We start from the raw sequence: 15,666 nt of genomic DNA, 5'->3' as shown, positions 1-15,666 counted from the left end.
TTCGATCGTAGTTATAAGGGTTGACGCAATCGTTGTCGTGCCGGGTAATCGCACGAGTTCCTTAATTGGTCGATTCTTTGTAGTGTGAAGATCCGTGGGAGGTCATGGCAACATAATTCGTCTCGAGTGGCTCGTCAAAGGGCAAACGTCGTCGTTATTTGCGACTGTCACTTTGTCCGGTCCCAATCCGAATTCCACTTCTCCGATATCTCCGACCTGTCCTTTTACCTCCTTTCTCTCTCTCTCTCTCTCTCTCTTTCTCTCTCTTTCCTCTCTCTCTCTCTCTCTCTCTCTCTCTCTCTCTCTCTCTCCCTCTCTGTCTCTCTTTCTCTCTCGTGGTGGCTTCGGGGCGAATTGAATATCTCGTTATATACGAACGTACCAGCGAAATGGTTGGAGAGATGTAATCGTCTAGCGACCTATATCCAATTAATTGGTCTTCTATTGTCTTCGCGCGGTTGATATGATTTGCGTTGTATTACATCGCGTCGCTCGTCGCCTATACACGCGTACACACACATATACCGTATATACATAGGTTTATACATTGAAAGGTGGAGAGGGATGCACATTGATACCATAGACTTCTACATTATACCACTGGCTAGCTAGACACTGCTGTACAGGAAATTAATAGTGGGTATGGTACCGCGTGTTGTGCCATTTGTAACGCAGGAATTTACTTGGAATATATCATCAAGTTTATGCTGCGTTCGGTTATAATAGCGATACGACGATGTGACATGTAACGTATAATTTCAATTAATATCATCGTACCATCGTATCTTGGAGCTCGAGCTTTTAACGCTCAATTGAAAGGACGTTGGGTGAAATTAATTCCTGGTGGTTGCTGCGATAGAGAATCAATCGCGCCAAACGAATTTGATCCTTATCGACGAATTGGTGTCACTTTCGTGCGGGTCGCAATCCGCGGTTCTTGCATCGCGGCAAAAGGGAGGAACGTTGCATGTAGGTATAGATGTACGTATTTGCTTGTATGTGTGCGCGATGCTGCCGCAGCATTCCCGATATTACTATTTAGTCACGAAGCCACAAGCCCGGACGACCGTTCAAAGCGCGTGGCGTAAGTTATTGGCTCTAGCGTTGTTCGCGGCGGTGTCCGGTGGCATTACGGTATTCTGCACATACTATCGGTTGGGTTGCGCACGTCGGGTCCTATCACAGCCGTCCTCGACGATTCCCGCCGCTAAATCGATTTCTTCAGGATCGTCGTACAGGACAAGAGGCAAGAAAACGCCGGAAATTCGATCTTACTCGGTCATTGATTGAAAGCCGCTGGTTCCGAAGCTCGCGACAAAGGCTCTTGGTAGAGAGACGGGGAGAACTCTTATAATTTATAAAACTCTCTAGTTGTGTACGGTAGAGAGTGGGAAAGATGTAAGAGCTAGATCGTAAAAAAGAATGAGAAATTCGCACATGCCAACCGACAGACGTACAGTCGTGCCCATAAATAGCAGTTAAAGTTAACTGAGGTTTCGTTGATTCTCCGCGTCTCTGCTTCCCAAGGACGATACTTGAAAACTTGAATTCCGGTTGCTTGTTTTTCGTAACGAAAAAGAATAGAAGAAATAAAATTCGATAACTAACTGACTGACTGTGGTTCGACACGCGTCTCTTTTTTTCTCTCCTCCGTTTTTTCATCCATTCGCGTCATTAAAGCCGCGGATAGACTCGCGATGAAAATCGTATATACGGTCAGAATGGCTTCCTCAATGACTCATAAATCATTGTCTGAGACTTTGGCTGGCGCGCGTCTTTATTCCTACGAAGAGCTTGCGGGGGAGCGTACGGGGGTGCCGATAGGTATCGATAACTCGAATTTCTCGGTTATAAATCGATCGCTGGTTCAAGAGACGATGTGATGTACGAAGAGTTTAAGGGCATTGGACGTTATTGGAATTTACTGGCCCGAAAATTGGGACGCGCTAAGCCCCCCGGAATTACGTGTTCCTTCCTGATCTTCCTTTCCTTGCTTTCTTCCTCCTAGCAACCCATCTCCGCTAAACTGCCATTCTACATCTATTCACCCTTCTCTCCGCCCTTTCCTCCTTGTCTTTTTCTCACGACATGTTGCTCGTCGGTCCGAATCCATCTGTCTCTTCCTCCTGGTTGTCCGGCGCTTGTATACAGGGTGTCGTCGAGGATATATTAGCGAATACTAAAGAAAAATTAATGATAGTTTTATAATGGCAGAATATTTATTATTGTTAAATATAAAGATTAAAGACTTGATTCTTTGTTCAAAAAGTTTTCCAGTTAATTTTAATTTTAAAAAAATTGATCTTAAGAGAAATTTTAACGTAAAAATGATCAGTTTGCTACAAATTATGGATTTTTACAAAATTGTCACAAAATTAAAAGAAAAAATTGTTAAATTTTTTCTAAATATAAATATAGTGCTCTTTCGCGGACACTGTGTGTAACTATGAGCACCGCCCGATGCGGTCGACGAGGGTAATTCGGAGCATTCCGTGTGCTTTGCTCAAGTTCCGTTCTTCTCTCTCTTTCCTAGCGTTCGCTGGTTTTTCGTATTCTACATTGAGATCGCGCAATCCGTAGAAATAAGACAGCGAGGCGCCTTCCAAGACGTTACGACGTTACGTCTTTGCGAGAGGATTGCCGGCGATAGTCCCCGGACTTAACGGAGACAGAACGAGCGCACGCGGTCGATCCACACGCGACGGTGCAAAATGAAATTGTACGCTAAATAAGATCGCAAGTTCGCGCGTTTCCTTTGCGCGAACGACGAGACGGATGTCGCGAAAGCGCGTGCGCGATGTCTGAATAACAGAGTGTCGACGACGCGTCGCAATTTTGGAGGACCCCGGCGCCAGTAATATCTCTCCTCTTCTCTCCTCTCCTCTCTCTCTCTCTCTCTCTCTCTCTCTCTCTCTCTCTCTCTCTCTCTCTCTTTCACGCGTCCATGCACTGATATATGTATATCCACGTGGGATATGTATATCGCAGTAATGTACTGCATATGTTATTACTGCACCATATTATTACGCGCGCGGGCGTGCTTTATTAAATCTTGTTACGCGGCAAAGCCGCAAACTGCTACAGCGTTATAATTCAATTTCAGGTAAAAGCAAATCCATTAGACCGGCCGGTCGAGCTAACATACATACATGCCGCTTGCTGCCGAAATGAAAACGTTCGCGGATTCGACGTTATCCGCCTGTCCCCGTCGGAGGGTAATTACATATTGCTCGCTGCTTATAAACAGTTTATCCCCGCGCACCGTTTAACCGACATATGTAACAATGTAACAGCATCGTCGCGATGTCAATGTTAACCTTACGCTTGGTTTACATTAGGCTCACATGCGCGATTGGCATAATACAATAGTAATTTATTGTAATCAGAAAGATATTTAATTATCAAAGTTGCTTGCAAGCCTAATATTTTACGCGAAACGATCTCGAGAGTTAGAATCCAACGACATGGATCTTTTTTTCAGTTTTGCCTTTAAAATTTTTCGTTTTTATGGATGCGCGCGCCAAGTTAATTCGATGCGTGTATCACGTGCGGCAATGATTTGCCATTCAGCACCCATACCATGGAATTGGCGAGAAAAAGCAAAAAGTGATGCGGTAAATGCATTCGAATGCGAGCCCTGGACTTGCGTACCACGAATTAGAATAATTACATGCAATTGCACTGGCGTCGGACTCGCATGTCTGGCCCCTGACCTGCGCGACGAGTCAACGTAGAACGATGAAAGAGATAGATTACTAAACGAAACATGTAGACAAGATGAGAGAGTAACAACAGGATGACGCTTATTGTTAGTGCGAAAAGAATTCATTTAAAAAGAGATAGATAGACATGTATTTACAAATTTTTTAAAACTTTTTATTTGCAAAATGATAGAAAACGATACTATTTCTATTCATAGATTGATATAAAGAAATGTATTGATTAATATATATATATATATATATATATATATATATATATATATATATATATTTGTATCGATATTTGAAATTTTTGTTATTTCTCTGTGATGATATCAAAGATGCAAGTTTTATAAAACGGTTTTATAAGAATATCGTTAATAAAATGTCAAAATGTGACTGACGCAGTTACAAAGTACATGGCTTTCAATCATAAGGTATCTCGAGATAAAGAGATTGAATGTCGGATGTTATCTTACAAATGTACAAATCCGCAACGTACGCGCGAGTAGAGAAACAGTTCTCCGCCGTCTTCTCTCTCTCTTCCTCTTTGACATTCCGAATAAATCCTTTGTGCCGTTTACCCGTCTTCGGGGCGGAGAAACTTTTGGAATTACTTTCGAGCTATGCGCGCGCGAATCGCGTTTGAAGGAGAGCGTTTTGGGGTCTTCACCGACCTTTGTATCCGCCGTTTGTTCTCTTCGTCCGGGTCTATTAGACGCAGGGTAGAATTTAAGCGAGTGGCGGAATAGATTTTCCGCGGACTTTTACGAGAGTTTTTTTCTTTACGGTTTCGTTAAACTGCTAGCCAGCCGGCGAGCTGCGCTCCTCTCTAAATGAAATATTTTACATTCGCGCCATCGTGACTGGCTTCTCGTATGGTTTAAGTCATTATCCGTCTCGTTTCTCTCGTCTGGCGGACGACTTTGTGACAGGAATTATTTGCGAGTGCCTGCTGCTTTAAATATCTCGTCGTGATGTATTATTTTTGTGATAATCGTTGGAATAAATTAAAAATAAAATGTGCCAAATATTTTACCAATCTTTATATACATAGATCTTGTATGCCGTTAATTAAAATTAATATTGAATTCTTGGATATACATTTTCGGATTATAAAGTTAATTTGATATTTTTTGAAAATTTAAATTTTTATATACTTATTTTTAACATATTATAAAAGTCATTTCCGTCTTGCACAGTAATTATATATATAATGATTCACGAAACTGAAAGACCAAAATGTTTCGAAGACTTTATGTAATATATTTAGAAATATGTATTATTCCAGAAATATTATTATATGAATAATTTTCGTAAAATTTTTGTAATATTTCCGATAATATGTGATAATATTTAAAAAATCTATTTTTGTATATACATATGTTCATTTTTTTATTTTGTTATTTTTTTTAGAAAAATGAAACGGTTTCTCTCGTTGGATTTTATAAAATGATTAAAATATTTGATTAATTTCGCGAGTAACTTTTCTTTTCGTATTATGAACTTTAAATACGATATTTATATAATATCAATTTATTCGCAAAAATGAGATAAAGCTGTACAATGAAATAAATCGAATTACTTATTAATATAAAAATTGTAATTCAACAAGTACATATATGCATATAATCTAACATTCTAATAAGTTAATATTTATTGATAATTAATTCTTTCTTATCCGGACACGTTTTACATGCCTGATTGATATGTGAATCACATGTACGTAACATGGTATGGAATGCGGATGATTATATTGGTTGTCCTGTCGATAAGGACATCCTACATCCTATTCTCCCTTTGTTCGCTCTCCCGTTTGTGCTGACTGAAGGGCTTACATGTTTCCACCACTAGTGCGGTTTCTCTCGTTGGAAGCGTCGAGACCTATATGTATGTATATATATATATATACACATATATATATATACGTATATCTATATACATATATCTACGTATGTGTGTATATGAAATGTGCGCGAGAACGCCGGAAGGGCTGGGAGACATATAATTAGGGAGGACGGGAGGAAGCGGGTGGCACGCGACGCCGAGAATTATCCACAATTATCGCGTGCCTACGCTATCCACCGGTGTCGGTGCTGGTGGTGGTGACGATGATGGTTCTCGTCTCTCTCTTCGCGACGAATCCTGCGCGAATTTAAAAATACGATAACCCGACGCGAGACAGGTCAGCGTCGATGTGTGTTTGGACTCGCCGTCTCTCCTTTCTCTCTCTCCCCTTTGAACAGACTCTCAACCCGATATTTTACTACGCGACGATGGAGATCGACGATGTATGCGCAGGGTAAATGACATTTTTCAATGCGCCGGCGTTTCATTAGTCTCTCGCTTCTCCCCTCATTCCCCGCGCGCGGTAGATCGGTCGAATGTTTTTGACGTATCGCCGCCGTCGTCGTTTCCATCCTTCTCGTCGTCGTCGTCGACCTCGTTCCACGTTCGCAGAAGTATCAATTATCCGGACGAGGTATCTTTATTAACCGCCCGTTTTTTATTACCGTTCGATAGATTCATCCGTCGCGTCGGTCGCGCGTGCAATTTAAATTTGACTTTGCGACGTCAATGATGATCGCGCTCATTAAAACCTTTTTGTCATTCGCCATACCGATGTACGGTAATATTATCCGACCGGCAACGTTAACGAAACGTGATATACGAGTCGGCATTCGAATGAGAGCGAAGGTAAGGGCTCGAATTTCTCTCTTTCGTATAACGTCATTTCCGGGTCGGAGAGAAAGATAACTGTACGGATTATCGGCGTCCCGTGAATGAGTACTACTTCTCTCGGGGTATATATACTTATGCAGCCGCTGTACTTCGTGGCCGCAAAGTATTCGCACATGCGGCGAGAGTGCACAGCGCGCTGAAAGTGCGGAAACAGTAAAGTGAGTTCCGCTTTCTACGGCTCGTTTAGATTGCGGGGCCATCAGAAAATTAGAAAGAGGTTTCTCGTACTCGTAGAACGATATTGCAAGGTTGTACTCATTCTCATATTCTAAAAATGCATCAATCTCGGTGATGCTCTTGAATTTAAGAACCGCGTGTCAACAATATATAAAGATGTGCCTGTGAAATATGAATTTTCGTATTTCTAAACAAATGTTATTATTAACTTCTGGTCTATGGAAAGATTAATTAAATATTCTTTTGTAAAAGGAGAATTTAAAATTTTAAATGTAGCACACTTTTCAAGCCAAGTTTTTTTTATTAAAATTGATTTTTATAAAATTAAAACGATTATGTTATAGAAATATTATTCTCACGTAAAAAAATTTATAAAAAAATTAATTGCTTCTGAAGACCTTATTTCGTAATTGTACGCTATAAAAAATTACTCTTTTTTTTTTTTTTTCCTACGTGGAAAAATAATGTATCAAAAGATGCTTTTATAAAAGTCGTTTTAATTAAATATTATGAGTTAATAGAGCCATTTTCTCGTTTGTCGCCACTCGATGTGGGGTTATTCCGCTTTGTCTGGCAGCTCGGACGATGAATTGACTCGCTCAAATCGGTAGGTTTATCCCGTCGATACATTATCCGGAGGAGAGTTGGGAGGAGCTGTTGGGAGATCTAACGCGCGGATAGAGGTTTCACCGAATTAATCTTCCTCCCCCCCCCCTCTCTCCTTTCTTCTCTCATCTATTTCTCTCTCCTCTGCTTCCGTCTGTCCTCCGTCATCCATTATGCAAGCTCGATCGTCGAGAAGGAGTTAGCTCATGTGGGTACCGCGACAGAGGGAGGGAACGGAGAACGTTTTGACTCGGAGAAACGCGGAGACGCGAGGTCCTTGACGGAATACGACGACGACGACACAAGGAGGGGCTGAACCGGGGTAGAAGCGGGAAATGGATGCAGGTATAGAATCTTTAGGTGAGCCGAATAGCCTCGGGGCTTGCTTAACGAGTAAAGTCATCCGCCCCAAACCTACCGATCCTCCTGTCGCGTTTTCCCTCCGATCTCCTTCTCTCGTAGCTCTCGCTATTCGTCCCGCGAGTAACTTTGAGACGAACTAACCAACTAGATAACTCGCGATAATCTCGTTGCGCGTCCCTTTTAATAAGGCTGTACGCGCGAGGTAGAAGAAATTACCTTCATGTCCGTCTTGTTTCCAGCATTCAACGAACAGACGGATCGGCTTTCTCGTTGCATTATCGAGGAACGCTGTTCGATCGTCTTTATGAGGAAATAATATCCACGGTTCTCTGCTGTAACGTGAGAGGGCTTCCAAGATACGGAGAGACGGAGATGAGGGATGAACGCTCTAAAGGCTTAGAGAGCGAGGATGGATGATTCTTTGGAATTGGAAGCTAATAATTCGTGAGTACCACTGAAGGCCAACAAAAACACAATCAATAACATATAAATAAAATAGGAGAAAAGAATTTTCACATTTTACGGGATGTAAAATTTAAAAATGACAACGTGATAAATATTATTTTTTTTAATAAAATTATTTTTCAATTTTATTAGTATATTTATATATTTTAGCTTTAGATTTTTTTTTTCGCTTATTCTTTATCGCTTATCGCGACAAAGTGGTATAATCACGCTCGTTAGAATAACAAGGGATTTATTAATCTGTTAATGCTCTCACGAATTATATGGTCGTAATGTCGTAAGATATTCATGCCGTGTGAATATCGGGAAAGTAATTATACCGTTAAACTTATGGTCATCGTTTTACAACAAATGCCGGAGTGCAATAGAATCTAGAGAAGCTCGTAAACGCGGACAAGTTGCTCCTCGTTACTCGGCCTATAAAACAGGTGAAACGACATCAACGCGAGTTAACGGCCCGTCCAACTTGCAATAATTTAAGACGTATGTTTTCCAGGTTCTCTTAATAAAACTTGCATTGCACATTATATAAAATAGTGTCGTTTCAGTAATTTCTAAACCTCTCCCTCGAGTCACAGTAGATCGTAGAATACAAGGTATTTAAAGTAATTCATAAATCCGAATTATAATTATAATATAATGTTTAATGTAAGTTAAGAAACCAACACATCAAGGAACGAAAGATTTTGTCTCTTTTTATATCACACACAAAAGAGTTTAGTTTAGCCCAAAAATATATGATATCGAAAGCGCAAGAAATTGGAAGAAAAAATAATTATCGTAGTCTTAGAGATAAACAAAGAAATCTTTTCTATACGTCCTGTTACAATGCGATATCGTTCGCATCTCGATAGAAATATACTGAAGAAGAGAGAGAAGACGAGAAATAGTTTAGAGGAGGGGGGGGGGCGCATCTTCTGTCGCGGTAACGAACGAGAAATAGTTAAGAGCGAGAAAGGTCGGGAAGGGATGCGAGGAGGGTAAGCGAACGAGACAGAAGGTGGCGGATACAGACACGCTTCGGTAAACTCGTTTGCCGACTGCATCCGCGGATGTCGAGGAGTACAAGAGAGGCCAACTCCGACTCCCGCAATTGGCTCGTATCTTCGCACCCGCCTGCGGCGGCAGCGGATCCACAGGAGCCATCCTCGTTCACCACTTATCCTCGTCGTTGTCGTCGTCGTCGTCGTCGTCGTCGTCGTCGTCGTCGTTGGCGTACGTACATCGTATGTATGTACGTATATACGAGTCGAAGGTCGGCACGTAACGGTAAGGGCATACGCTGGCCGCCAGCTACGAGAGCGAGAGAGCGATGAATTATCGCGCGTCCGGAGTCGAAAGTTCTCAATTCCCATTAAGCGGGGCAGCCGGCCAGAAACCGATAGGTTAGTTGGGAGAACCTGCTGGGAATCTCCGGTGTTCCCGAGACCGCCAACCAACCCCCTCTCTTTCGCCTGGATAGTGACTACACACGGCGGTAGATGAGAAACACAGCGGCAAGCCGGCGCCGATCCTGTAGAATCTCGCCCTGTACCAGAACTTCGATGGCCGCTTATATATAATACTTCTCTTGTAGTATATATGTATATATAAATATATATATATATATATATATATATATATATATGTATGTATGTATACATATGGAGTGTTTATTTGAAAAGTTTCCACTCTGTTTATTTTGTGACTAATTTTTGCAAAAAATGCCAAAAAAAGTCAACTTTGTTTTCAAAGGGAACGTATGAATGCGGAAAATTTAACGTTGCCATTTCATCCTCTTCATCGGGGTAACTACCCTTTTAAAAATCTTAAGCGGCAATAGGGGTCAAGTCATATTGTTTTATCATTTATTAAATCTTGTGATTCTCTTTCAACCGTGTTTGTTTTTTTTTTCTTTTTAATTTGAATGGATATTTCTCGAGAAATCACGTTTGAAAATGCAAAAAATATGAAATATACCAAATTAGAATAGAATTTATTTACTTTCTTTTCACAGTTTCTTTTATTGTAGCAAATATACAAAATATTCTTTGCTGTTTGCTAAATAATAACAAAGACAATTATTTCGATATTTCACATTTTTTGTAAAAAACGTTTTTTTGATACCTAAAACTCTCAAGTGCAATTTGTCTTTCAGTTAAAAATAAAAAAATATCCACTCAAATTAAAATAAAGACGGTTGCAAAGTGAATAAAAAAAAATGTTTAAAATGATGTGCCACTTGATCCCCTATTGCCATTTAAGAGTCTTAAAGGGATAGTATCTCAATAAAAGGGATGAAGCGACATTGTTGAATTTATCGCACTCATAGATCCCCCATGAAAACAAACTTTTGACATTTTTTTAAGAGATTAGTCGGTTACAAATTAAACAGAGGGGAAACTTTTTAAATAATTTGTATATATCGCGAAACGATAATGCCGCGTCGATAAAGCACGAAATATCTCTAGTAGCGGTCACGTTCTCGCTTTTAGTGTACAATTGATACGGTTTCGACTCGTCACGTTGTCGACTGTAAGTCAATCAATACGTTAAATGGAAACATCTTAGAGCAATGGACCGAGGTATTTGTTGTATGTTGACTTTATGACCCTTTTCGAAATAATGATGAGAGAGAACTATTATTAAGCATCACAATTATTCCTCTCTCAAAAATTGATCTCTCTTTTGCCAAAGTGCTCTAGATTCGAAATGAGCAACATTATTCATTACTATGAATATATAATGCTATCTATCTTGTATATAAGAAGTGGCAATATCTAGTGAATATTGGAAACTATCCCCATTGTACGTGTCCATTATATCAGGGGATTTATCGGTCGCAACATTCGCTGCCTGCAGCTTAACAGGAGTGATTGGGCTGTCCGAAGTTTCGGAGTTACTGCGACTCGGTGCTTGAGTGCAAAACCGAGGGAGGAATATGCCTTGGGATTGAAATCAACGACCAGAAAACAAGGAGCACTATATGATGTATATTATAATTGTTATTACTCGCTTAAATAAGTACTTTAAATTACTTTAAATTTCGTACGTCAGATAAATGTCGGTTGTAATCAAATTCAATTCGTGTCAGATATATAACCGATTTACTTTCGGCAAATGTTGCTTGATACGTCAAGTCTTATCAAACCTCTCTTTTCGATGAGAATTTTATTTTGGAATATAAATATAAAATGTAAAAATATAAAAATATTGAAGCAAGAGAGCGTAATATCTTTCAAAATAAGGAATTATATCAACTTTATGTCATTTAATAAGGAAATAAAGAGCGCGTTAAGGTATTTTTTATGTAATCTAATTTAACTCTGAGGTCGTCAGTTTTGACAGCTGCTTTAATTATGCAGGCAAGAGACGAATTCACGTTTTACAAACTTCTGAAACAAGACACCGCAGGGCGGTGTGTCGGGAGCACCGCGAAGTCACTGCGAGCCCCGAAGTCTCGTCTTACGTTACACCGTGTTCGCAGGAGAATATTCATTAATGGTGTATGCTACAGAGCGTACTCTCTGTCGGGCTATGCAAACTCAAACTTGTAGTAGCATCCGTAAGAGAGAATATTATAAATATGCATCTCGCGTACTATCGTGAATTATCGCGCTCCGGCCGCGGAATCCTGGCGTGCTTGAACGATATTGAAATCAACGAGCGGGAAAACAAATCTCGGCAGCGGTGCGGTTCCAGAAACGAAGCAAAACGGACACGGAACGGAACTGGTCAGCGTTAAAAAAAAATATCGCAGAGGAATTACGCGCTTTTGCAAGCTTCGTACGCTGCGTGAACACGCTGGCAAAAAGTGTAATCTTATCAACGGACTCGCGAGGCAGGTAAAGCTAAGGAAAGTAAAGATCGCAGGTAAAGGAAACGTGTAAAGAAATTGAACGGATTGTTGAGTGTTTGTTGCAATGATTTAACTCGCGTATTTTTACGAAAAGAATTACGTTGGACGCGGGCAAAATTTACTCTCGAGTCTTACGCATAATTTATGTCGAGTAGAACTTAAAAGGTGAGAAAAAGTAAATTTCGAATTTTTGTAATTTGACTTTCGGAGTGATAACGTCCGATGCGCGATTCTATGGTTTTTCGAAGGATAATTTCTAATTTAAATTCCTGGTCAGTATAAAACAGAACTTTTTCATGCATAATATCACTCCTGGGATTACCGTGGTAATCCTGTCGTAAATTTTCTCGCGAATTATAGACCGTGTAAAAGGGATTTAATATTTCGATACCGCTACTCTCCCCTCGCGATTTTCCGATCAATGAACACGGAATATCGTACTTTGCCTGCTTGTCTGACAAATGTGTAATGAACATCATTTTGTATAGTCGTAACATTGGCGATTACAAAAATTGGCGAATTCTAAATTGTTCCATAGTATATACATTACGAAAGTTTTTACATCGGCTACATAGGGTAAAGTCAAGATTCCTTTCGAGCATTATATAATATTCGTATAATCTCTATGTATGTAAATTATGCTAGAGATTGTGGCGAGCGCAACGTGGAATATTAAAATTAAAGCGTGCATGCGTGTTTTTACAGACACTGTTAGTGTTTATGTCCCATTCGTTGCCCCGACCCGATTAAGCTGCACAGAGTGTGTCTCCGGTCTGGTGCTAGTTTAGCCTGTGTAAACTTCAGTTAGAGTTCGTACTTGCGTCCGTGAATACCGAGTCGCACCTTACCGCATGAATACGAAATGCTGTAATCTTATGTGCGGGAACACCGAGGAGCTCGCGACAAGATTGCGCGGGTACGCAACTACTATAAAATCGTCCCGTACGCACACAAGTTGCGATTTCGGTCTTTCTCTAATTCGAGAATTTCACAATCAATCGGATGACAGTTTGGCGATCGATTTTTATGTCAGCCATAACATTTTGCTCTCCTCCCTTATTGTATCCCTCTTCTGTTACTGAATATACGCAATATATAAATCTTTCTTGCCAACAGTCGGATAATAATCTTTGCTATCCGTGATTAAAGAGAGTAATATTAATTATAGGAATTGTGTTAATTTAGTTGAGATAACTGACTGCGATAGCTTTAAACGTTTTATAATTAAACAAGAAAGAAATAGCTACGAGGATGAAGAAATATCTCAACAGAATAGAATCGTGTCGCGTTGATTATAAAATTATGGTTATAACGTTCGGTCATACTTTTCCGAGAATTGTGAACGTGCGGAATTTCTTCGATCGTAGTATCGACTTTGAAATCTCTGTCATTAGGAGGAGCAGGAAGTACAAGTTTGAAAGCCGGGCGCTTGAGATATTTCTTCATGCTACGGGAGTTCGTTGCTCGCGAAAGATAGAATTTGCGCGCTTTTAAATTTCCCTTACATTTGTCATGCTTCGGACGTACTAACTGCTACGAAAAGTTAAGAATCTCGAAAGAGAAAGAGGGAGGAAAATTCTCTTGACAAAATTATATTCCTCGCTCGTATAATTTCACAAGCGACGGGAAATTAAAACGGTCCGGCGTTGACCGGCGCGGATCTCGAGGAACATTGTTCGCATAAAAATTACACGACTATGAGTCTCGGAAATTTGTATCTCCGGTCGCGAAGCTTCGTACATGTTGCCAAGGTAGCCTTTTGTAGCTTCACGTATGCACGTACAAAGCGTGTGAAACAAAGCAAAACAGTGGTGCCAATGAATGGCGGGTGATAAATCTATCGTCGACGTCGTAACGCGCGAAGGGAACGACGTTATTTCACGGGATAACTCTCGTCGCGTCCCTTTATTATTTGTGGTTTAAGCGTAAGAGCGTCCATAAACCATGTATGTACAGGATATCTCCAGATATGACCGGTATATATACAGTAATGGTAAATATTGAAGAGAAGATTAAAAGGAACGACTGGTTAGCTCAATATCGAGATATTGGGTTTTCGTGCTGCGTAGTATTAGGTATTGTTCATGGTCTTACGACATAATCGACCCCGGTGTGCTTGCCATTGAACGAGCATTTAAGCAATTTGCAGAGTTAACGAACTCGTCGACTTTCCCTTCGCGATTCTAATGAACGATTATTCTCCATTATTCGATCGAACGTAGGAAAGATTTGCGACTCAATCACCGGGAAGACGATGAACGAATGGAAAAAATAAAGAAAAGAAAAGAGGAAGCAAAGCGAAGTATGAGAGAGGAGTCAGATGATAAAACGTCTGGATTTACGTCGTGGTTCATAATAGTTGCTGCCTGCTTATTCGACCTAACGGAGGGATAAATGCAGGCTCGAGAGATACACCGAGGAATCGGTAGAAGAGGAGAGGAGGAGGGAATCGCTTGCGTGAATCGCGAAATGAAGTCAGTTATCGCAGCTTCCATTACGCGGTCATAATAAAAAAACGATGATCGGCTGCCTCGCTCGGTTTCTCATCACCATCTGCAACATTTGCCGACCTTCTTCCCTTTGTCCGGCATCTCCACCTCCTTCCGCGGCACTTGCACATCCCGGACTTTCCCTCTCCTCTCCGCAACTCTCGTTGTTCCGTCGCTCGTACCGTCCCCACCTTTCTCGCAGTTTAATTAAAGGGTCTAATTACGCGACCAGTTCCAGTCTCATTCTCCGGCTTTCTCTCCTGATTTCGTTTTCCCACTCTACCATTTTCTCTCCATTGTTCGGCGATGAAATGAAACGGGGCATACGTTCGCCTAATGCCGAATATGAGCTGTCATCAAAATTGAACCGCGTAAAACCGACATGTGACATAATTGATGAATTCCAATCGGGCACAGCGCGTAATGTTGAACGTCGGTTGATGAAACTGAATGCTTTGCGATAAATCGCCAAAGAATTTTTAAATAAACGTTCGCGAGGGAATTCCTTGTTGGATGAATTGATTTTACGGCAGCGGAAATATTTTATGGCTGCCGCCGCCACCGCTGCTCCGATTCTTCCGTTATATTTCTGCGCAGTCAGTTTTATGCGGGATATCGTATAATGATATAAAAACCAGTTGGTTGCCCTTTCTCTTACGCTGCTTTTTCAAACGATTAAATTATTCTACACATTAATTATGCGGGTAGAAATTACGCTGTTCCTATAACACCATAACGAATCTGTTCTCCGATAGTTATAGAGATATATCTATTTGGTGTGTGGGCGTTCCATGAATCTTCTTATATAGAGTTTAAAAGCTCGCAGTCTCGATAAACGAGTGGTTGGTGTAAAATTAGTTGGTATAACTATTAATTGAATCGTTTATCTCGAAATAGGATAGACAAAACACAACGAAACGAACGAATCGAGAACAGAGCGTTGGGGGCCACTCTAAAAACAAGTGACTTTAATCGCTCTTGACGCATTTCTCTTGGAGAGCCCTTATCAAATCGTTAGATAGCGCGATATTATATTTTATTTTTATAGACACGCGCAAATTCGAGAGAAGGCGCGATATGAATCACGTTGATTCACGAGTAATCCGTCAAGACTCGACGCCGACAACGCGGCGGATGAACCGAAACGGCGCGCACGTCGCGTAATTGGAGGAGGCGAAGAGCGACGATGTACTGTCATAAGTAGTTAACCGACAGTGGTGCTGATTAAGCGCGATAGGAATTCAGTTTGCCACGCCGGTCGGCCTGACTCCTCGATGGAATTTTG

The 15,666-nt window shown here is 40.7% G+C and overlaps 1 protein-coding gene across 11 annotated transcripts in view; it reads left to right on the top strand.

Moving 5' to 3' along the window:
• Window positions 1-15,666, top strand: part of LOC140669659 (nephrin) — a 380,112-nt gene that overhangs the window by 47,726 nt on the left and 316,720 nt on the right. For 7 of the 11 annotated variants that reach the window (XM_072899679.1, XM_072899678.1, XM_072899687.1 and 4 more), the window contains one exon: window positions 7,829-8,033. The exons of 3 other annotated variants lie outside the window; for them this stretch is intronic. Coding sequence is in view for 2 of the 8 variants with exons in the window: in XM_072899687.1 (XP_072755788.1) it covers window positions 8,003-8,033 (31 nt within the window). In the remaining 6 variants the exon portion in view is untranslated. Of the gene's footprint in view, window positions 1-7,207; window positions 7,587-7,828; window positions 8,034-15,666 lie in introns of those variants that run through there. One more of the 11 variants, XM_072899682.1, reaches the window with a different exon arrangement.

The sequence above is a fragment of the Anoplolepis gracilipes genome, chromosome 9, assembly GCF_047496725.1.
Source record: "Anoplolepis gracilipes chromosome 9, ASM4749672v1, whole genome shotgun sequence".
Classification (NCBI taxonomy): Eukaryota; Metazoa; Arthropoda; class Insecta; order Hymenoptera; family Formicidae; genus Anoplolepis; species Anoplolepis gracilipes.
The sequence above is the reverse complement of the archived record's forward strand: the minus strand, read 5'-3'. Positions and strand labels throughout refer to the sequence as shown.